This window comes from Rhinatrema bivittatum, chromosome 17 (genome assembly GCF_901001135.1).
Source record: "Rhinatrema bivittatum chromosome 17, aRhiBiv1.1, whole genome shotgun sequence".
Classification (NCBI taxonomy): Eukaryota; Metazoa; Chordata; class Amphibia; order Gymnophiona; family Rhinatrematidae; genus Rhinatrema; species Rhinatrema bivittatum.
Window position 1 is genome coordinate 49,836,850 of NC_042631.1, and position 21,841 is coordinate 49,858,690.

The following is a 21,841-nucleotide window of genomic DNA, read 5'->3' on the forward strand; positions in this document are numbered from 1 at the left end:
ATCTCTTTGGTTGCACCTGAGTAAAACTGCACGCCTCGTATCAAAGGAGTTTCCTGCAGTGCTATGAGCAACGGTTCTAGTGTCAGTAAAAATAAAAGGGGAGATAGGGGACAACCTTGACGCGTTCCCCGTTGTACTGGGATAGGAGAAGACAAGCTACCATTAACTATCAATCTAGCGTGAGGGTCACAGTAGAGTAGCTGAATCGCCTCCAAGAAAAACCCTTGAAACCCCATTTCTGTGAGTACTTGGAACAAATAGCCCCATGCTACGCGGTCAAACGCCTTTTCTGCGTCTAGGCTGACCAGTAAAAAGGGGATATCTGCTCGTTCACAAAGTGTCATTGCAGCCATGATCTTCCTAATATTGGTTAGGGCGTAACGTTTTTGGACAAAGCCCACCTGACCATGTTGAATGAGGCAAGGTAAGATTGTACCCAGGCGATTAGCCAAAATTTTAGCCAAGAATTTATGATCCACATTCAGAAGTGAAATGGGGCGATACGCTGTGGGTTCCAACGGATCCTTGCCAGGTTTGGGGATTAGGGTCACGTGGGCCATGTTACCCAACAGAGGAAAAGAACCTAAACTGATCCAACTCTGAAACACCAAGGGTAAAAGACCCTTCATGGGTTCTAATAAACACTGGTAGAATTCCGCACTGTAGCCATCTGGTCCAGGCGTCTTTAATTTTTTAGCGGTCCGAATGACTTTACTAACCTCTTCCTCCCGAATCGGCTCATTTAACCATCTCTGCTGGGCCACAGTGATGGAGGGCAGTTGAACACGGGCCGAAAACGATTCCCATTTTGCAGGAGACCATCCCCCTGTCTTGTAGAGCTCAGTGTAATATTCTTGAAAGGCCTTTAGAATATCATGGGTATCATTTACAACCTGCCCTTTATTTGCCCGCAAGGCCGTAACATGACTTGAGCCACCCACGGAGCGCACTAAATTCGCCATCATCCTCCCTGATTTGTTCCCAAATTGATATAATTTATATTGATAGTAATGAATACTTTTAGTGGCCCTTTGATGTAAAAGGGAATTAATCGTGGTTTGCAGAGCTAGATAGGCAGCGCGTCGAGAGCCTGAAGGTTGCGCTATAAGCTCTCTTTTTACACCCGTTAACTGTGCACTAAGAAGGAGCAATCTCTGATTGGTAGATTTCCTCCAGTGAACTATATAAGAAATGATATCGCCTCGCAATACCACCTTGGCGGTATTCCAAAAGAGAACTGGGTCACCCAAATGCTGGGCGTTCAATGTAGCAAATTCCTCCCATTTCCCTCTGATGTACTGCTGAAAAACCAAATCGTCTGCAAGAAAATATGGGTACCTCCAGTGCCTTTCTTTTGGCGGAACTTGATCGGCTTTCAAATCAAGCCAAATGGGCGCATGGTCAGAAATGAGGACATCACCAATGTCTGCCTCAGTGACTTGGGAAAAGAAGGAGGTACTGACAAAAAAATAATCAATGCGGGATTGAGTTGCATGCGCACGAGAGAAATGGGAGAAACTCTTCTCAAAAGGATGCAGGGTCCGCCATGAGTCCGCTAAGTGCAAGGTGGCCTCTAGGGTCTGCAATTCCTTACTAGGCCGTCCAGCCAACGGACCAGCCGCCAATCTGTCCCAATCCGGATCTTTTAGAGCATTAAAATCTCCCCCCAGTACTAAATATTTATCTAGGTAAGGAAGGAGTGCCTGCTGGAGTCTACGATAAAACCCCGCTTGCTGAGAATTAGGAGCGTACACACAGCACAGCACCATGGGGGTCTGTTGTAGTTCGGTCTCTAAAATCAGAAACCGCCCCTCAGGATCTTTAATTTCCTTCAACACCCGCAAAGGGAAATTCTTTTTTATCAAAATCGCTACTCCTGCTGATCGAGAACTAGCTGATGCAAAGTGTACCGTCCCCACCCAGCCCTGACGTAATTTTAAATGTTCTAAATCGGTCAAGTGGGTTTCCTGCAGGAACGCTATGTCCGTGAAATTACGTTTTAGAGCTTGCAAAATTTTATACCTTTTAACCGGGGAATGGATGCCACAGACATTCCAGGATGTTATCCTATGTCCCATTTTAACCATAATCTTTTACCCAAAATCGAAGTTTCCCATGTGTGTATGATCCATCAAAAACAAGAGAGGGCCGTCCCAGCAAGGACCCTCCCCTGAACCACCGTGTTAGTTCCACCCGTGTGACATCCAAGGTATCAGAGCATGAACTCCTGTCCCTCCCGCCTAAGCGCAAGTGTACTGTGTGCCTACCTTCCCCCTCCCCCCCTCCCTCCAAACCCCCCCTTACCATCCCCCCAACAACCCCCCTATTCCTGTCTATTCCGAAGTCCCCGAACCTTAACCTAATCAACCCCAATTCCAAGATCACGACGTAACACTAACAACTCTCACCCCGTCACCAGCCCACCCCGATCAGAACATTCCCCAACAAAGATAACATTCAGCTTTGTTTCCCCAGCAAGACAGAGATAAGTATAGAGCAGTGCAAACCCATTGTCTCCAGCGATTACATAGTCTGGTGTCAGACCTTTATCTGCCTGCCATAGTATAGAATATGATAATGATAAAACATGTTTCCTCTCTAAGCCGTCCATTTCCCCAGTGGTATGTATAGCTCAACCTTTCCTTAACCAACCCCACTCTACTCCCAATCTGGACTCCCAAGCTTGTACAATCTCTGTCTTTGCTAATTCTTCCAGTTATTTATATCCTTAGGAATTCTACTTATGTTATAAACAGAAACCATGAAATTGAACAACAACACACACCAGAAGTTCAGCAATTAAAAACCATTCTATAATTTGCTTTTTGGCTGCACCGGCTGCTTCATCGTCCATATGTGGGTATTCTACCTCCCTGTGTCCAGAGCCAGGGACCCAGTCTTTCCCCTCACATCACGCATAGTCAGCTTAGAAATTGTCCCTCGATGGCAGTATACCTCATCGGCGCTAAAGATGCTAATTCTGGCAGGCAGGATCGGAGCAGGTTCCAGCGTGTACGGAGGTGTGAGCAGTTCATCAGCAGCCGTCCATTTTCCACGAACCCCACCATCTGCCCCTCGTTAAGCCAACTGCTAATTTGCTCGCAAGACTCGGGCAATCAATAGGCACACCTCAGAAGCAAGTCATTATGCGTCCATCTGATTAGACTTTTTTTTTTTGTTTTTTTTTGTTTTCCTTTTTATATCTCCTACCTGCCCAGACTCCTTGTGCTCCGGGGGACGTCAACAAGCCCAGGGTCGCAGGCGAAAGAGCTGGGTCGCAATTAAGAATTCTAAATTGGCTCCATTTCTTCCGTCATTTTTTTTTTTTTTTTTTTTGTTAATTGCCAATTACTGTGTCATAAATTGACTCGAAGGCATGCTGGCGGCCATTTTGTCCACATGGAGATCAGGCTCGGTGGTTGTCTGCTGTGTTCCTGGAGGCCCCCTCCGAAACGGTAAGTGATTTAATAAAGTCCTGTAGGTCCCCGACAGTAGAGAACCAGCGGGGGCCGGTCGCTGTAGAAACTCGAACCCGTGCAGGATAGACAATCAGGGCTCTGTGACCGAGATTATGGAGCTGGGCACATAATGGTGCCAGGGTACGCCGTTGAGCTGAGAGGGCTGCTGAAAAATCTTGAAAAATAAGGATCTTTTGACCCTCATATCGGAGGTCTCCTGTACTCTGTGCTGCTCTCAAAATCTCTTCTTTGTGGACATAATTTAGAATTTTGGCTATGACCACTCTAGGTCTGTCCTGCTGTGGTTTCTTAATTCCCAGCCGGTGGGCCCTCTCCACTCGCAGTGGCCCACGCTGCAAATTTAAAGTGAGTTCTTTAGTGAGCCAGGCTTCCAGCCATGAGGATAATTCCCGCTCAGGAAGCGATTCTGGCAATCCTACAAATCTAAGATTGGAGCGTCTGGATCTATTTTCTAGGTCTTCAATCCGATCAGTTTGAGATGCCAGCGCTTTTTTGAGAGAGGCTAGCTCTGTCTGCGCAGTGTGCAGGCCATCTTCAGTCTCAGAAACTCTGGTCTCTAACTCTCCGAATCGGGTTTCATAACCTGCAATAGAAGCCGTAAGGTCTCCAAGTTGGTGGGACAGCTTTTTGAATTCTGGTTCTAACGCCTCCACCACAGCCGCCTTGATATCTGCCCAATTTGTGGGGACCGGAGATTCAGGCAGCCCCGGCTCTTCATCAGATGCCATCTCAGTAGGCCTTCCCTTTTCCCTCTCTTTTTCTTTGTCTTTCCGTGCCATACGGGTGGACATTTTACTCTCAATTAACACAGGAAGAGCCCCCCGTCGCAATCCCAAGGTTTGCTGGTATTGTAAAATTGTTAAATGTAAGGGATGGGGCTGGATAGGCCTGGTGAGAGTCCGAGAAGGAGAATCACATCTGCTCTCCCTCACAGCGTCACGTGATCTCTTCCCTTCCACTTTTAATGTATTGTATGCATCTGGTCTGGGTTTCCAAGATGGCATTTTTTTTTTTAATGATGTCCACACCTGATGTAAATTCTTAAACGTTTGTAGTTACATATTTCAGTTTTTTGCTATTTTCTTCATTTTATCAAAGTCTTCCTTTTGAAAGTTTAATGCTAGAGCTATAGATGTGTCTTCCCTCCAGTCATTAAGGCAAATTTGACTGCATTATGATCAACTGTTACCAAGCAACCCCACCACCGTTTCCTCTCGCACCAATTCCATGTTCCACTAAGAATTAGGTCTAAAATGGCTCCCCCCTCATGTCAGTTACCTGATCAAGACTGCTTCATCTAGAAAGTTTACTCCTAGCATGGCCTGATGTCACATTTACCCAGTTAATATTGGGGTCATTGAAATTTAAGACCAAAAGTACAATTCAGAGCGAGCTGCACTTTGAAGCAATATCGCATGATACTAAAAGTGCAGATTAGTTGTCAATCCTGACCAAGTACTCACAATGGTTTTCAAAGGTGAAAGGAATTTTTATTAATTCAATGAGGCAACTCCACAGTTTTATATCGCACAAATCTTTACGGCGTCCCCCGACACGGTCCCGTGTTTCGCCTAGGGCTGCATCGGGAGGGCACGCCAGCAGGCGCTCCCTGTCAAATTTAAACATACCAGCTGTCAGTATTTCGCATACGAATTCCTGCTGGCGTGCCCTCCCGATGCAGCCCTAGGCGAAACACGGGACCGTGTCGGGGGACGCCGTAAAGATTTGTGCCTCATTGAATTAATAAAAATTCCTTTCACCTTTGAAAACCATTGTGAGTACTTGGTCAGGATTGACAACTAATCTGCACTTTTAGTATCATGGGTCATTGAAATTTTCCATTATTACAGTGTTGCCCAATTTGTTAGCATTTCAGCATCTGTCTAACCATTTTGGCCAGGTGGACGGTAGTATTCCCCCACCATGACACTCTTCCCCCATCACAAAAGGAATTTCCACCCATTAAAAAAATAAAATAATAATAGTCTACTGAGCATTGCGCCAACTGTGCCGTCTCTAAACCCAGCCTCTTCTGGAGGAGGAATGGAGGGTCATGATGCTTTTTGACAGAGCTGCTTGGCAGGTCACTTACTTTCAAATGCCAGCAGAATGAGTAGGCCAGCTGTGCAGATCTTGTGAATCACAAGATCAGCCAAGCTAACGAGTTCCAGCACTGGAAAGCGTGCAATATATAGACTCACTGGGAGGATTCTCCACAAGAGAACGGGGGTCCTTAGGATTTGAACTTGTAATCTGTTGCCAAAAACAAGGCCCGTACCATGGTAGAGATGTCCGAGTCCAGCAGACTCGAGCCTTGCTGCTTTTATCACTGCCCTCCATACACACAGTGTGTTGAAACCTGCAACTGGACTAAGAGAAGCTCCAGAAAGCAGGAAGGGTTGGATTCCACAGTTGTGGGTCGAGCTGTATTCTTACCTGTGCTCTTCCAATTAGTAGGCGGGGGTTGCTCTGTGTCCGGCTGCACTTCCTCCTCAGTTCGAGATTGCAGGGCTGTTGTTGTGGCTCCAGTCTGCAGAATAAACTGCTGTAGGTTGCACTGCCTAAGCTCCTTATTTAGCTCCTCAAGTTCATGATTTCTGAACTAGATACACAAGAAAAACAGCACAAGTCAGACGGTCTATAAAAAAGGACAGAGAACTTTATAGCTGAAGGGCTGAAAGGCACAGAGCACTCTACTTATTCTGTGGTATGAGAGCGTGCACGAGTGCGAGCGAAGCTTGCACTGCTGCATCTGTTTTGTGGCAGGGCAGCTTATGCAGAAAGTACATGGAGGTCCTTTGAAATAAATCAAACTATCACCACAGTACTTCACTACATGCTATGTCCAATCCAATCTTATGTTTATATCATTTTTCCTTAAAAAAAAAAAGCTCAAAGCAGTTAACTGTATAAAAAAATAAATAAAAATCACAAAGCATAGGATATATTAATATACAGATATGCTAATCTGCAATGCTTGCAGTCTCCATGATGGAGCACAGCACAACATGCAGCATTACAGGCTAGCCAAAAATTTCTTAACCGTATCCTGCCTCATCCTGTGAGGTTGGCTCACTGTTGCCTGCCTATGGCAACAGAGTTCTGGGATACTTTCAGGTGACAAACACAGGACCTCTGCACAGTCAGTAAGTTCAACATTTTTGAAGTAGGATTCTGAGTGTCTATCCCACGCTCTCAGATCCCATTACTGATTTTGCCTCCTGCATCTCCACTGGAGGGCTGTTCCATACATCCACCACCCCGTCTGTGAAGAAAGTTTCCAATGTTACTCCCCAGAGTCTGCTAGCTGGCTTGGACAGATAAAACAGATAAAGAAATCATATTGGGCATCTTTTTGCCTGGTGTTATTCATTTTAATTCAATGCTGACTGTGTACTTTATTTGTGTTTCTGGCAACTCGACTGCCTATGTTCACCGCTTTAGATGGTCAAATGTCTGGAAAAGCAGTATATAAAAAGTTTTTAAGTCAAATAAATATATCCTTTGAGTCCTAAACCTTGACCCCTTCCTTCAAAAGCTCCTTTTCACTGCTTATGGAGCAGACTGTGCACTATTTTGGGAGCCTCTCTCTGAACAGATCAGATGCAGTTGACAGGAGAACTATCAAAATGGAGCCCAGTCTGCACCAGAGGCCCTAGGAAATGAGATTTCAGACCCAAGTACATATATAATATACTAGAAAAGAGGAGTGAGCAGGGGAGCCAGACATTCAAATACCTGAAAAGTACTAGACAAGAGGCCATATGATGAGGTTCGGGAGGGAAGAAAGACTCAGGTCTTCACTGAAAGGGTAGTATATGCAGGGCATGACCTTCCAGGTAAGGTGGTAGAGGCAAAACCAGATATGGAATTCAAGGAGGATCAGAGTAAAACCCAAGAACCAGCCCAAACTCATGGGACCTCATTCTGTTTTTCTACCTAAATAAGACAGCAGTGTAGAAATCATTCCAGCATCAATTTTTACTTTGCAGAACTTATTTTTTTGGAGAATTCTGTGTTCTTGTTCTAGCTGACAAGGGGATTCCACAGAGAAAAACTTGGGTGATCACTGTCACCCATGCAGGGCCATAGGTGTGCAGCTCTCGTTTTTGAGTGGATGTTCTCATTGTACATTTTGTGTAATGTGTGTGGTTACAGAGTCCTGGAAGGATCCTACGTCCTCAGTGTACACATGCTCTGCCGTTTGTTTACTTTCCGATACTTGGAAAAGCCTTTCTAAGAAATCACTAGGAGAAGGCAGAAAGCAAGATCTAGCTTGTCAGGCCCTCGATTCACTTTACTAGTCATTTCTGTAGCACCACTAGACAAGCACAGTATTGTTCAGAATCACAGAAGGGCATATCCCTGTCCAGTAGTTACAGCAAGGAGCTGAGAACCAAGGACACCAGGGTTCAAACTCTACCCCTAGTGACCCCGGGCGAGTCATTATCTCAAACATCACTTACATTGTAAGTCCTCTGGAGCACAGACAATGTATCTGAATTAAAAATAAATGCTGTAAGCCACCTTGAACATTTGGAAAAGGAGGGCTAAACATCCAAAAGTTCTTCTGAGACACCACCTGAGGAACAGATCCATCAGAAATAAAAGGAAAATCAGGGGCCTGGCTGGGTGTTATCATTGCTGTCATTACAGCAGAAGTAAGTGCCTGGCTGCTGCTTGACCATGTCAAAAAGAGAGGACCTCCCCTCCCACCCTGACTGCCGTTCAACTCTGTGACATTCCTGCTCAGGCTATTCCAGTGCAGCGTTAGGAGAGGAGCACACAGACGAGCAGTTTTACCTGATGAATGGAGAGGGGGAAGAAAGGTAAGGAGCTGCAGAGTGAATTCACTTGATGACGAGGAGATTCTTGAAATATATGTAGAAGCAGATAGAGAGCCAATGTAGTGACTTGAGAAGATGGGCTATGTGGTTGTAACAATACTGAAGGAAAATAAACTATAAAACAGATTGTAGTGGAGAGAGATGGGTCGGGAGGAGATCTACAAGGAGCAGATTGCAATACTCAAGTATAAACTGATGAGAAAACTAGAGAAGGGTTTTGGTAGTGTGTTCAGAATAGAAGAGTCAGATATTGGCGATGTAATAGAGAAAAAAATGGAGAAATTACTTACCTGATAATTTCGTTTTCCTTAGTGTAGACAGATGGACTCAGGACCAATGGGTATAGTGTACTCCTGATAGCAGTTGGAGACAGATCAGATTTCAATCTGACGTCAGCCCTAGTACATATACCCCTGCAGGAAGTGCAGCTCTTCAGTATTCTCCTCGAAAAGCAATTGTGGATATATACATGACTGAATAACTTGATTAAAATGATCTGGTTGAGTTGGTTATAGCTGGAGACCGCCAGTGCCCTCAACCGAGAAACGTCGGACACCCAGTAGGATGGGTGGGAAGCTTGGTTTACCTCGCTCTCGGGGGATGTTGCCCGAGAATTTCATGAATGACAGCAGCCGTGGGTGGGATGCTGAGTCATCTGTCTACACTAAGGAAAACGAAATTATCAGGTAAGTAATTAGCAGATGGACTCAGGACCAATGGGATGTATAAAAGCAACTCCCGAACCGGGTGGGAGGCTGTCTGTGGCCCACTTAGTACTGCCCTTGCGAATGCTGTGTCCTCTCGAGCCTGAACATCCAGGCGGTAGAACCTGGAGAAGGTGTGGATGGAGGAACATGTCACCGCATCTTGGTTTCCGCCCAGGACACTGCCTGGGCTCTAGTGGAATGGGTCTTGACTTGCAAAAGCGGCGGCTTGCCTGCTTCTACGTAGGCCGCCTTGATAACTTCTTTGATCCTGGCTTCTTCCCGCTGTGAAGGACGAATAGATGGTCTGTCTTTCGTACGGATTACGACCTTTCCAGATATTGGACTAGGAATCTGCCAACGTTGAGGTGGCGCAGATGGCGAGATTCTTCCGGATCCTTATGCTCATCTGGCGATGGTAGCGAGATGGAAGTAAGAAACCACTTTGGGGAGAAAGGACAGGACCGTGCGTAACTGAATGGCTCCCAGAGTGAGTCTGAGGAATGGCTCCCAGCAGGACAGTGCTAGTAGCTTGGAGATACGACGTGCCAAAGACTGCCACCAGGAAGGCCGTTTTCAACGTTAATAGTCAGAGGAACAGGCCGCGGAGAGGTCTGAAGGAGGCTCCTGCTAAGAAGTCTAGGAGTAGGTTGAGGGTCCATAGAGGCACCGGCTTGACTCCTTTCAGGAAGCGGGAGACGTCCGAGTAAGAGGCTAGGTTACTGCCCTCACTCTTGGTTCCGTAGCATGACAATGCGGCCATCTGTACCTTGATGGAGTTGAGAGACAATCTCTTCTGTAGGCCGTTCTGCAGGAATTCTGACTAACCGTGGGGTGATGCCACGGTCCTCACACCAGGCTTCGAATACTATCCAAATCCTTATGTATGTTAGGGATGTGGAGAACTTGCGTGCTCGGAGCAGGGTGTCAATTACTGCCCCCGAGTATCCGCTTTTCCTCAGGCGAGTCCTCTCAATGGCCAGATCGTAAGAGAGAATAGAGTTGGGTCCTTGTGGAGGATCGGCCCTTGTTGGAGCAGATCCTTGTGTGGCGGTAGCGGGAAAGGGTTCTCTGTCAGTAGCCTTCGCATGTCTGCGTACCATAGCTTTCTTGGCCAGTCTGGGGCCACTAGAAGTACTGGTTCCTTGTGGTGTTCTATCGTGTGGATGATTCCGCCCAATAGGGGCCACGGCGGGAAGGCATATAGTAGAGTTTCTTGTGGCCAGGTCTGTACCTGGGCATCGATTCCCTGGGACTGAGGTTCCTGTCTGTGGCTGAAGAAGCTGGGCACTTGGGCATTGGACCGGTTTGCAAGGAGGATCCATGGTTGGTGTTCCCCAATGGTTTACTATCAACTGGAAGGCTGTGGTCGACAGTCTCCATTCTCCAGTGCCTAGACTTTCTCTGCTGAGGTAATCCGCAGCGATGTTGTCTTTCCCCACCATGTGGGTGGCTGAGATCTCTCGAAGGTTCGCTTCCACCCATGTCATTAGGGGGTCTATTTCCAGAGACACCTGTTGGCTTCTGGTTCCTCCCCGACAGTTGATGTAGGCCACTGTTGTGGCGTTGTCAGACATGACTCAGACTGATTTGTCCCGGAGTCAGTGACCGAACCGTAGGCAGGCTAGTCTGACTGCCCGTGCTTCTAGGCGGTTGATGTTCCATCCAGACTCTTCTTTGTTCCATTGCCCCTGGGTGGTCAGCTCCTGGCAGTGTGCTCCCCATCCTCATAGGCTGGCGTCCGTGGTGAGCAGGATCCATGTCTGTGAGGATAGCCTCACTCCCTGGCTCAGATGGCCTTCCTGTAGCCACCATCGTAGTTGGGTCCGAACTTTGTCCGGGAGCTGGAGACGAATGGTATAGTTCTGGGACAGCGAGTTCCATAATGACAGTAGGGAGCACTGTAGGGGTCTCATGTGAGCTCTTGCCCATGGCACTATTTCCAGTGTGGATGCCATGAGGCCAAGGACTTTGAGGTAGTCTCATGCTGTGGGACGAAGCTCGCTCAATAGGGTCATCAGTTTTGATCTCCTTGTCAGTGTCAGGATGACCTTGTTTTGTTTGGTGTCGAACCGAACTCCCAGGTATTCTAGAGATTGGGAGGGCTGCAGACAGCTCTTGTTTGTGTTGACCACCCACCAGAGGCTCTCCAGTAGAGTTTTGACTCTGTTGGTCGCCTGGTGATTTTCCTCTGGGGATTTCGCCCTGATCAGCCAATCATTCAGATATGGGTGTCCGAGGATTCCTTCCTTCCTCAGTGTTGCCACCACCACGATTTTGGTGAACGTTCGGGGTGCTGTGGCTAACCCGAATGGTAGTGCCCGGAACTGGTAGTGATGGTCCAGGATTGCGAAGCGTAGAAAACGCTGATGCTCTTGATGGACCGGAATGTGCAGGTAGGCTTCGACAGATCCAGGGATGTAAGGAATTCTTCCGGTTGTATTGCCCTTATGACAGAGCGGAAGCGAGGAATCTTCAGGTGGCGGTTGACTGACTTGAGGTCCAGGATGGGCCAGAACGCCCCTTCTTTCTTGGGGACGATAAATAAATACTGGACACTATTCCATCTATTTGTTGCGAGGGCACCTGTGTTATAGCCTCTAAGGCGAGTAATCTGGTCAGCGTAGTTTCCACTGCCATCCTCTTGGAGGGGTCATGGCAGGGGGATTTCACAAACTTGTTCGGAGGGATGTGGTGGAAATCCAGATAATATCCAGATAATATCCCTCTCGAATGATGGCTAGGACCCACTTGTCTGAAGTTCTCTCAACCCATCTTTGATAGAATAGGGCAAGTCTGCCCCCTATGGCTTTCCCTTGGACGGGTCAGCTGATTTTCATTGTGGGGCGTGGCTGGGACCTGGACCCGAGCCGGTTCCCTTTTTGTTGTGCTTGTTCCAAAAGGACTGGCTCCTGCCTGCGGGGCGAGCCGCTTGATATGTGCTTCTGTATGGATTGAAGCGCTGTGAACCCTCTGCCTCTAGAAGTTCAGGGGAAGGGTCGCTGGTTTCTCTTATTCTTGTCCTCTGGTAGCCGCGGTATGTGGGGATTCGCCCCATTTGTTGGCTAGCTTCTCCAGTTCGCTTCCGAACAGGAGGGTTCCCTTGAAGGGCAATCCTCGTGAGTCTTGTTTTGGACGATGCGTTGGCCAACCAGCTTCGGAGCCAGAGTTGTCTTCTGGCTGTCACGGCGGATTGACACGCTTCTAGCTGCAGTGCACACAGATCAGAGGCGGCATCCATGAGGAATGATACTGCTGGTTCCAGGGCTTCCCCGAGAGTGTTGTTCGTGGTCTGTGATAATCAAGCGCGTGTCACCATGGCACAGCAGGGCCGCGATTTGTAGAGACATAGCGGAGATGTCAAAGGACTGTTTGAGGATGGATTCCAGGAGTCTGTCTTGGGCAAATCTTGAGTGCTGCTCCTCCCTCGACTGGGATAGTAGTGCGCTTCGAGGCCACGCAGACCATGGCATCAACTTTCAGGACATGCCAGGAGATCTTGGCAGCAGGATCATGGCTGCTGCCAAAGAGGCTACATGGCTGCCAGGGCACACCCCCTTTGAACGTGGTCTCCGGTGCTTCTCATTCCAGGTCAATTAGCTGCTGGACGGCTTGTAACAATGGGAAATGACGGGAGGTCTGACAGAGTCCCTCTAAGAGGGGGTTCGTCTTAGGTACCCCCCCCCCCCCCGGAGGTGCTTGTGCCGGGATAGCGAGCTCTTTCAAGCTGTGTGTGACCAGGTCTGGAAGCTCGTCCTTGGTGAAGAAACGCCTCATGATTCGGTCCCTGGAGGGAGTTCCCCTTCCTCCAGAGGTTCTGAATCCTCGTCAGAGTTGTCCGTATCCCCGAAGGTGGGGCTTCTGGGTGGAGGAGGCACTTCTCTGAGCCTAGAGGGTCCTGGGATGTTAAGGTCTTCTGGCAGAAGTGTGGCTGTGTTATCGGAGGCCCTGCTGCATGTGGACGAATGTATGCAGGCATTTGAAGAATTCCACCCAGGAGATAGATGCTGGGCTCCATATTAAGAGGCGCTGTATCCCTGGGGAGCCCCATTGGGAGACATGAGGTCCAGATCCCAGCACTGGCTGGGGAGGGCCATGGGATGAATACCCCCAGGACCTCCTCGCACTGTATACACAGGCCCTTGGACTCTTCATGCTACGCAGCGGCCCTGAGCTTCTTCTCCGGTGGTGCCATGGCTTGTATGTGTAAAATACAGGGCCCGGATGGCTTAGTTATGCGCTCCAGTGCGTCGAGGTTGTGCACGGTTTTAGTGCGCGCAGTTGTGTGCACAGGCCGAACTTATGCGCCCGGCACAGTAAGCGTGTGGCCATGCGGGTCGCTGTGTGCACAGCACTTGGGCACGCGATGATGTGCGCACAAGGGATTTGTGTGCATGGCTCGCCTCTGTGTGCACGGGTCGAGATGGCGGACAGTGCAAGATGGCGATAGTGACCACGCGGACAATATGGTGACCACCTCGGAGGGTCTCCACGTGGGAGGACCCTCTAATCTGACAGAGGCCTAGCCCTGCTAGGGCTGATCAACCCGGTAGCACTGGCACCGGCTGGTGACCTCTGCGACTCTGGTTGAAGGATAGTTTAAAGAAATTAAAGCACCTTCCTCTAAGCAGGACCCACTGCCCTAATGGTGATCTGTTCGTAATGCTCTCAGTCACATCTTTCACAACCAGCAGTCTTTCCTAGGGCAGGTTACTAGCTTGAACTAGGTCTTCATTGGCCTGAAACAGAATCCTCCTCCTGAGAGGTGTCTCCTCTCACGGGCCTTGGTTACATAGCTAAGTAAACAATTAAACTGTCCCTGAGCACAGATATTGCTAAAGCACCGCTCATGTTTCCCTGGACTGCTGCTGCCTTACATCAGGCTGGGATCCTATGAGATCTTAAAAAGCAAGTCAGGCCTGGTCAGTGCTTGAGAGAGGCTTTAGAAACAATGGAGGCTGCAGGAAGGGGGTTTTGGGGATCACTAATTGTCAATTTCAGATAAACATTGGTTCGCACTCTTCCGCCCCTTACTCCTTATCTTATTGTTTACACCTCAAGGATCAGCCCTATCTACTACCTATGTTACTTACTGGACAGTCTAAATGTGCAATTCAAAATCTACGCTGACAATATTCAGTTCTTTATATGAGGGCTACAGGCAGAATTGATGAGATGAATAATTTTGGTTTTTGTTGTGTTACATTTCAGACTGTTATGAAAGCACCAGATTTTAAATGGCATTGATGTACAAACAAACGACTGAAAGAGTATTGATCCAAGAGTTAGAAGACAAAGAACATAAGAATTCAGACCAAGGGTCCATCAAGCCCAGCATCCATCTTCAAGAAAGATATAGTTGCGATGGAGAAGGTCGACCAAAACGATAAAGGGGATGTAACTGCTCTCCTATGAGGAAAGACTAAAGAGGTTAGAGCTGTTCAGCTTGGAGAAGAGACATCTGAGGGGGGATATGATAGAGGTGTTTAAAATCATGAGAGGTCTAGAACGGGTAAATGTGAATTGGTTATTTACATTTTCGGACAATAGAAGGACTAGGGGGCACTCCATGAAGTTAACATGTAGAACATATCGGAGAAAATTCTCTCACTCAACGCACAATTAAACTCTGGAATTTGTTGCCAGGGGATGTGGTTAGTATAGTTAGTGTAGCTGGGTTTAAAAAAAGGTTTGGTTAAGTTCTTGGAGAAGTCTATTACTTGCTATTAATCAAGTTGACTTACAAAATAGCCACTGATATTACTAGCATCAGTGGTGTGGGATAGACTTAGTTTTTGGGTACTTGCCAGGTACTTGTAGCCTGGATTGGCCACTGTTGGAAACAGGATGCTGGGCTAGATGGACCCTTGGTCTGATCCAGTATGGCAATTTCTTATGTTCTTTATTTTTTATTCTAATTCTCTTTCAGTCATTTGTTTGACATCAATACCATTAAAATCTGGCTCTCTCATAACCATCTGAAACTTAACACAAAAAAACCCCGAAATTATTTATCTCTCATCGATTCTACATTCTGCCTGTAGCCCTCATCTAGACCTTGATGGTACTTCATTGCCTATTATCTCCAAAGCACGTAATCTTGGCATCATATTGACTTTAGTCTCTCTATTTCCCAACATATATCCCAGACTGTAAAACATTCATTCTTTAAAATTATTATGTTAAAACGTTTACATACTTTATTACACCTGCAGGACTTTAGAACCATTCTATAATCCCTAATTTTTAGTAGCCTTGACTACTGCAACTCTGTTTCTTGGTCTACACAATGCAATCTGCCCCCCTACAACTAGTTCAGAATGATGCAGCTTGCATGTTTACATGATTTGCCAGTTGAGACCACATTTCTCCCTTCTTCACTCTCTGCACTGGCTGCCTTTCAAATTCAGAATAAAATACAAAATACTATCCATGATCCATCAACCTGGCTCAGTTCTCAACTTCATATATACAAACCTAACATCTTTTACAAGTACCCACCATAAAGGCTGCCTGCCTTGACATTACCAGAAGACATGCATTTTCAGTCACAGGCCCCCAACTCTGGAATTCTCTTCCAAGTTGAGACAAATTGACTATTTGAAGGAATTTAAGAAAAAAAAAACAAACTTAAAAACCTTCCTTTTCAAACATGCTTTCGAATCTAACCACATGGTTTAAACTCCCTTTCCCCTGACCTACCGCCTGTGTTTTTCCCTACCCATCCTGTATTTGTTGTCAATGATATGTATCGTGTGTAGATTTTGTTAGTTAAAATTCATAAAAATAAAGTATGTTTTTTTTTTAATTGTAAACAGTTTGTTACATTTACATAAAAAACTGTATATAAATAATTTTAAATAATTAAAATGACTGAGAGGACATTGACCCAATGGCCCAGCAGCGCTCTTCATTCTGAGCAAGCATTGAATCAGTACCATACACTACTTTTACCTGAAGACTTCTCTCTGCCTCCTGGAAAGCCCGTTCCACATTCCCAAGATTGCTTTCCAGCTGCAAGCTATGACTGGATTTGACTTCCAGCTCCCTCCTCATCTTGCTAAGCATGTCCTCCAGCTCAGCAGGACTTGGGCTGGAGAAGTCCTTCGGCCTCTTGGAGCTCTCTCGTTGGATTTCCGCCTCCAGCACCTTTATTTTGGCAGTCAATTCCTGGATTTTGTGGGTATACTCCTGCATTGTGCTGTGCAGCTGCAGAACCTTATCTTGGCGCTCTTGCTCTGAATCCTTCTCTATACAGAGTTCATTCTGCCAGAACTCCTCCTCACCAAGCTCAAACTCATTCTGCTGCAACTGGCGCTCCAGGTATAGGATCTCATCCTCCAGGCTTGAGTTTCCATCCTGTCCCCAGTGCTGAAGTTCTACCCCTAGACAGTCATTCTGCTGCCCTAGCATGTGCAGCTTATCCTGCTGCCTCAGCACCATCTTCAAAACGTCCTCTTTGGTGTGTGGGTTGCTAACAGCAACATCCAAAGACTCTGGGCCATTTTTTTGATGCTGCTTCAGTCTAGGCTTCGCAAGGAACACACTGGAGTCCCTAGGACCCAAGTTGAAGGTCAGTGCTTTCTTGGGCAGTTCTGTTCTTCCTTGACCAGGTTTGATAGGCAGGCTAGCCCGGACAAATGTCCTTTCAGGAAGCTCTGTGGCACTGTCTGAGGATGGCCTCTCTGTCAGACTAGGGCCTGTTCTACGCAGTAGAAATTGCACATCATTAGCATACTGTCCACACTTGGCCAAGAATTCCAGGGGACGCTCATGAGGAAGCAACTGCCGCTCTTTGTCCCGCAGAGTCTGGATGAGAACATAACGTCCTGTCTGACCTACAAGAACATGAAGAGGCCAAAAAAGTTTTGTAAATAAAAATTAGCAAAAGCAAATGTTTACTATTATGCATCTACATTCATAGAACCTGATCAAAACTGGTCACCTAAACTCAACTAGCCACATGGCCCTACTAACTCTAACACTTCTCACCAACATGAGAGACACACACACACACACACAGATCCACAACCCCAGGTATAACCACTCACATACCTCTCCCCCCACAAACTGATACCCAGGGTGACCCCACTCTAATCAGCATTCAGACAGTCATACCTCAGGATACTTATACACACTCAATCCAGGTGCAAGTCACTCATTCTGTGAAGCACAGATGCCCATGTACCATAATTATATCCCTTCCTAAAGTCTCCTGTCTTCTAGGTAGAAAAAGAAAGCACCATCCTTTTCTTTCATCCAATTTTATTTTCCCCAGACGCTTTAGGTACACAACCCCTCACCCTGATCATAAGAGCATGGACTTCAAGTCCTTCTGGAAGGAACCTTTGCAAGATCTGCCCCAACCCTCTGGAGCACAAGCACCTCACTTGCCATCCTCCAGGAAGCTGGAGAAAACATGGGCTCTTTTGAAGCAGCATTCAGCCCCTACCAGAAATCTTGAAAACCCAACAAAAGTCCATTTACAGATTCTCATACTAATGCATTAACACTGAGGTTCCAGACCATACTTAAGTAGTGCACCAAAATATAGCACTGTACTGTCCCATGACTATGTATACACTATATGTGTAATCCCCAATTCTACTCTAAGATTTGAACTCTTCTTTTGGAAAAGCATGATATAATATATTTATTTATTTATTTATTAACTTTTATTTACCGACATTCGTGAAGCACATCATGCCGGTTTACAAAGAACTCAGGCGGGAAATACAATGAAACAATGTAACAATATAACAATATAACATTAACAACAGAACCAAAAATCAGAATACAAAAAGAACCAAAAGGGGCAAGGATTGGCGGGGGGGAGGAAGGGGGGAGGGAGCGGTGGGGGGAGGGGTATGGGAAAGAAGGGATGGGGAGCGGGTGGAAAAGGCATATCTAGATGAAGTATACGACAAACAGAAACAAAATGAAATAAAAAATAGAAGAGGGAGACTATGTACAGTTTGAAGTATGTACAGGTACATACCAGCTATATTAATTAGGCGACAGTATCACTAGGATATAGTTTATTTAAAGGGAATCTGGAGGTGCAAAGGCGAGAGAGGGTGGTGCTCGGGGAGGTGGTAGCGGCCTGGAGGCCCAAGGATCACGGGATGGCTAAGAGGAGGGAGAGGGGGTGGGGAGAAGGAAAGGTCGAGCAGGTGGATCTAGGGGAGAAATTAAGTTTGGTTAGATTCGGGGTAGGCCTGTCAGAAAAGCCACGTCTTGACTCCTTTCTTGAAAATGTGGAGGGATGTCTCTTGGCGTAGGAAGGTGGGGAGGGAGTTCCAGAGGGTGGGGCCGGCGACGGAGAAAGCTCTTCCTCTGGTATAAGTTGAATGTGCTGATTTGAGGGACGGGGTGTAGAGAGTGCCTATCTGGGATGTTCTTGTAGGGCGGTCAGAAGTGCGGAGGAAACGTGGCATTTCATCGAGCCAGGTGTGATTGTATTTATGTAGGGAGTTGTGAAGGATGGTGAGGGTTTTATATTGTGAGCGGGAGGAAATGGGCAGCCAATGTAGGTCTTTTAGTATGGGGGTGATGTGGTCCCTTTTACGCATACCGGTTATGATTCTCGCCATGGAATTTTGTAGGATCTGAAGGGGTTTGATGGTGGTGGCAGGGAGTCCTAGCAGCAGGGAGTTGCAATAATCTAGTTTTGTGAGCATAGTGGTCTGTATGACTGTGCGGAAATCGTGTGTGTGGATATTTCTTTTCCACTTTTCACAATTTGAACAGTCCAGTTAGAGTTGTGCTATTTACTGGGGATGTCCCCATATAAAATCCCTTAAAAAAAAAAAGGAACAGTTTCACCTCACTTGCTCATGTGTGAAAACAGTGAGATGCAGAGCAAGATGTAAAAATGCTACTCCCCCAGCTTATCTGAAGGTGTCAGAGATACAAAATGGCTCCCTCCATTCTAACTGCTTTTTGTATGAAAGTGTTACAAGATGAAATAAAATCAAACATCTGTAGTTTGAACTTGATGTGGCACATTCCTTCCTACTTCCTATACTTCAGATACCTCACCCACAGTCAGATAATTAAATCAAAATCTCACTCCTATCTGCTCTACTGTATCATAAAATTTCTATGTTTCTTCTTGCTTATGGATTGTTCTTAATTAAAAAAAAAAAAAATTCTAAAAAAGTTATAAGACCATCATACTCAGATTTTCAATAGCTTAACCAAGACATTAAATATTTCTAATAGCTTATATTAAACCAAAAAAAAACCCAACTCATTTTTAGAACCATAGGTCCTCCACATTCCTTCCTATGGCATGGGAACTGCACAGTTGTAGAGGTTTGACCCGAGGTAGCACATGCAGGGCCAGTGCAAAGATACCAGGTGCCCAAGGTGATCCTACAGTCTTGCACACCTCCAGCACAGCGCTCTCTCATTCTCCGCCAAGCCCTCCACTGCCTAGAGCTCTTCTCTCTCATTACACTATCACCCCAATCTCTTGGCCTCCTTTTGCAGTGTCCTGCATCCAATCTCTTTACTCCCCATCTGCCCGGCACCACATCCCTCCACCCAGATGACTACCAACATCTATTCATTCCCTTCATGCTTGTGGTGCGGGCATCCAACCCAAAAATATTTGACATTTAGGCTCTGCCTAGTTTGCCCAGTGGAAGAATCAGTTCTGAGCACATGACCATTAAGAGGAGGAAGAGCCATGCTAGCAAGAGATAAGAAAAACTATGTTGCGTTTTAGGAACTCATGATTCTGGTTCCAAAACATTTAGGGCCTGATTTACTAAAGCATTTTTCCCCATAGACACAGAACGGAAGAAAAGTGGAATAGTTTGTCTACTCCTTTACGGGCCGATACAGTAAAAATCGCGGGAGAGTGGGCGAGCGCCTACTCTCCTGTGCACACGATACAGTAAATAAAATTTAAATTATGCCCGGTGGTAAAAAAGAGGCAGTAGGGACACTAGCGCCTCTCTTTGGACAGGAGTGGCGGCTGTCAGCGGGTTTGACAGCAGACGCTCAATTTTGCCGGGCGTCAGTACTCAAACCCGCTGACAGCCACGGGCTCGGAAACCGGCAAAATTGAGCGTCCGGTTTTTCAACCTGTCAGCCGCCGGCCAACTTCAAAATTTTTTTTACACACTTTTTTTTACTTTAATATCGCCATGATATTAAGTCGGAGGATGCACAGAAAAGCAGTTTTTACTGCTTTTCTGTGCACTTTCCCGGTGCTCGAAGAAATTAGCGCCTACCTTTGGGTAGGCACTAATTTCTGAAAGTAAAATGTGCGGCTTGGCTGCACATTTTACTTACTGAATCACGCGGGAATATGTAATAGGGCCATCAACATGCATTTGCATGTTGCGGGCGCTAGTTTTGGACCCCTTACTGAATAAGGGGTAACGCTAGCGCATCGAAAACACGAGTCCAAATGCCGGCTAACGGTGCACTCCGGAGCGCACTGTATTGTATCAGCCTGTTTGGTAGCTAAATCAGAGCATAAAAGCCTCTTTGCAATTGCTCTGCAGAGTTCCTAAATCTTGAGAAAGGGAGCATTTGCATGGCAGCAGCACCTCCCTTCCAGAGTAAGGTTTCCATTCCAAGTCATAGTACGGCTCTGAATGAAGTTGTACTTTGATTGGCTGACAGGAAGTGCGACACTAATAAAACATCCCCCCATGGTAGGAGCTGCTTCCTCTGAACACTGGGCAATCTCGGCCGTCCTGCTCCTCCACAACACAAAACAAAATCTCAGCCACACCGTTGGTGCGTGGGGATCAGAGACCCAGGGCGCTCACACCGGTGCTACATACAGTACCATTCCTGAGAACCTGAGGCCCAAGCGGTGTCCCAGGACTTCCCAAACCCTGCCAATCGAGTCGTCGGGAACGCTCACTACATGCTCAATTCATTGTGGATATCCTGAAACGCAGACTGGCTGTGGAGTCACCAGGACAGGTTTGGGAAGTGCCGTGTTAGGTAGCGGCTGGTGCTACCTAAAAAGGTTTTAAATCCTTGACACATCTCCCAGGCAATCTAAGCTCCAAGTGACTAATCGGCTAAAGACAGCAGGCAAGATCCCGTCACATTCCTCACCTGGCTCTCCCCAGCACCATCACACAGCAGATCCCCTCGCTTGCTGCTCTGCAGGCCAAAATACACAGGCAGCAGTGGAGGAGCATTGAACTACAAGATGCCCCTGATCATCCCCACATTCATCTGCTATCTCAAGGAGGAAAATCCTCCTCTACTTGCTCACTCTTTAATCCTCTTTCCTGGGGGCATCCTGATTCCGATGGGTTTGGGTGTTTCCTGTGAAAACTGCCACATCTCTCCCTCTTTGTTCATATGAATTGCTCCAGCTTGTCCTTTATTTGCCCTTCTCTTCCCTCAATTGTTACTTTCTCTCTGCTGAGTGCCCCATACTTAAACATATGGAACAGAAATAAAGTACCAACAAACTGGTTTTTCTTCAAATCTTCATCCATGTTCAAAAGATGGACAGAGGCAGTTCAAGCTTCTCATGCACACACACAGCCTCACCTCCAGTGAACAGGCATAGGACAGACAGCAGCAGTGCAAGCTTCATGCACCCAGCAACAATGCAAGCTTCATGCACACACAGCCACAGCACTGACAGCAGCAGTGCAAGCTTCATGCACCCAGCAACAGTGCAAGCATCTCTCTCACACACAGCCACAGCACTGACAGCAGCAGTGCAAGCTTCATGCACCCAGCAACAATGCAAGCATCTCTCTCACACACAGCCACAGCACTGACAGCAGCAGTGCAAGCTTCATGCACACAGCAACAATGCAAG

The 21,841-nt window shown here is 46.8% G+C and overlaps 1 protein-coding gene across 3 annotated transcripts in view; it reads right to left on the reverse strand.

Moving 5' to 3' along the window:
* RASSF7 (Ras association domain family member 7) overlaps nt 1-21,841 on the reverse strand; it is a 43,618-nt gene that overhangs the window by 16,034 nt on the left and 5,743 nt on the right. For all 3 annotated transcript variants that reach the window (XM_029582204.1, XM_029582203.1, XM_029582202.1), the window contains exons 2-3: nt 15,985-16,868; nt 5,916-6,081 (exon numbers count right to left, since the gene is read on the reverse strand). In XM_029582204.1, the coding sequence (XP_029438064.1) occupies nt 5,916-6,081; nt 15,985-16,868 (1,050 nt within the window). The remainder of the gene's footprint in view (nt 1-5,915; nt 6,082-15,984; nt 16,869-21,841) is intronic.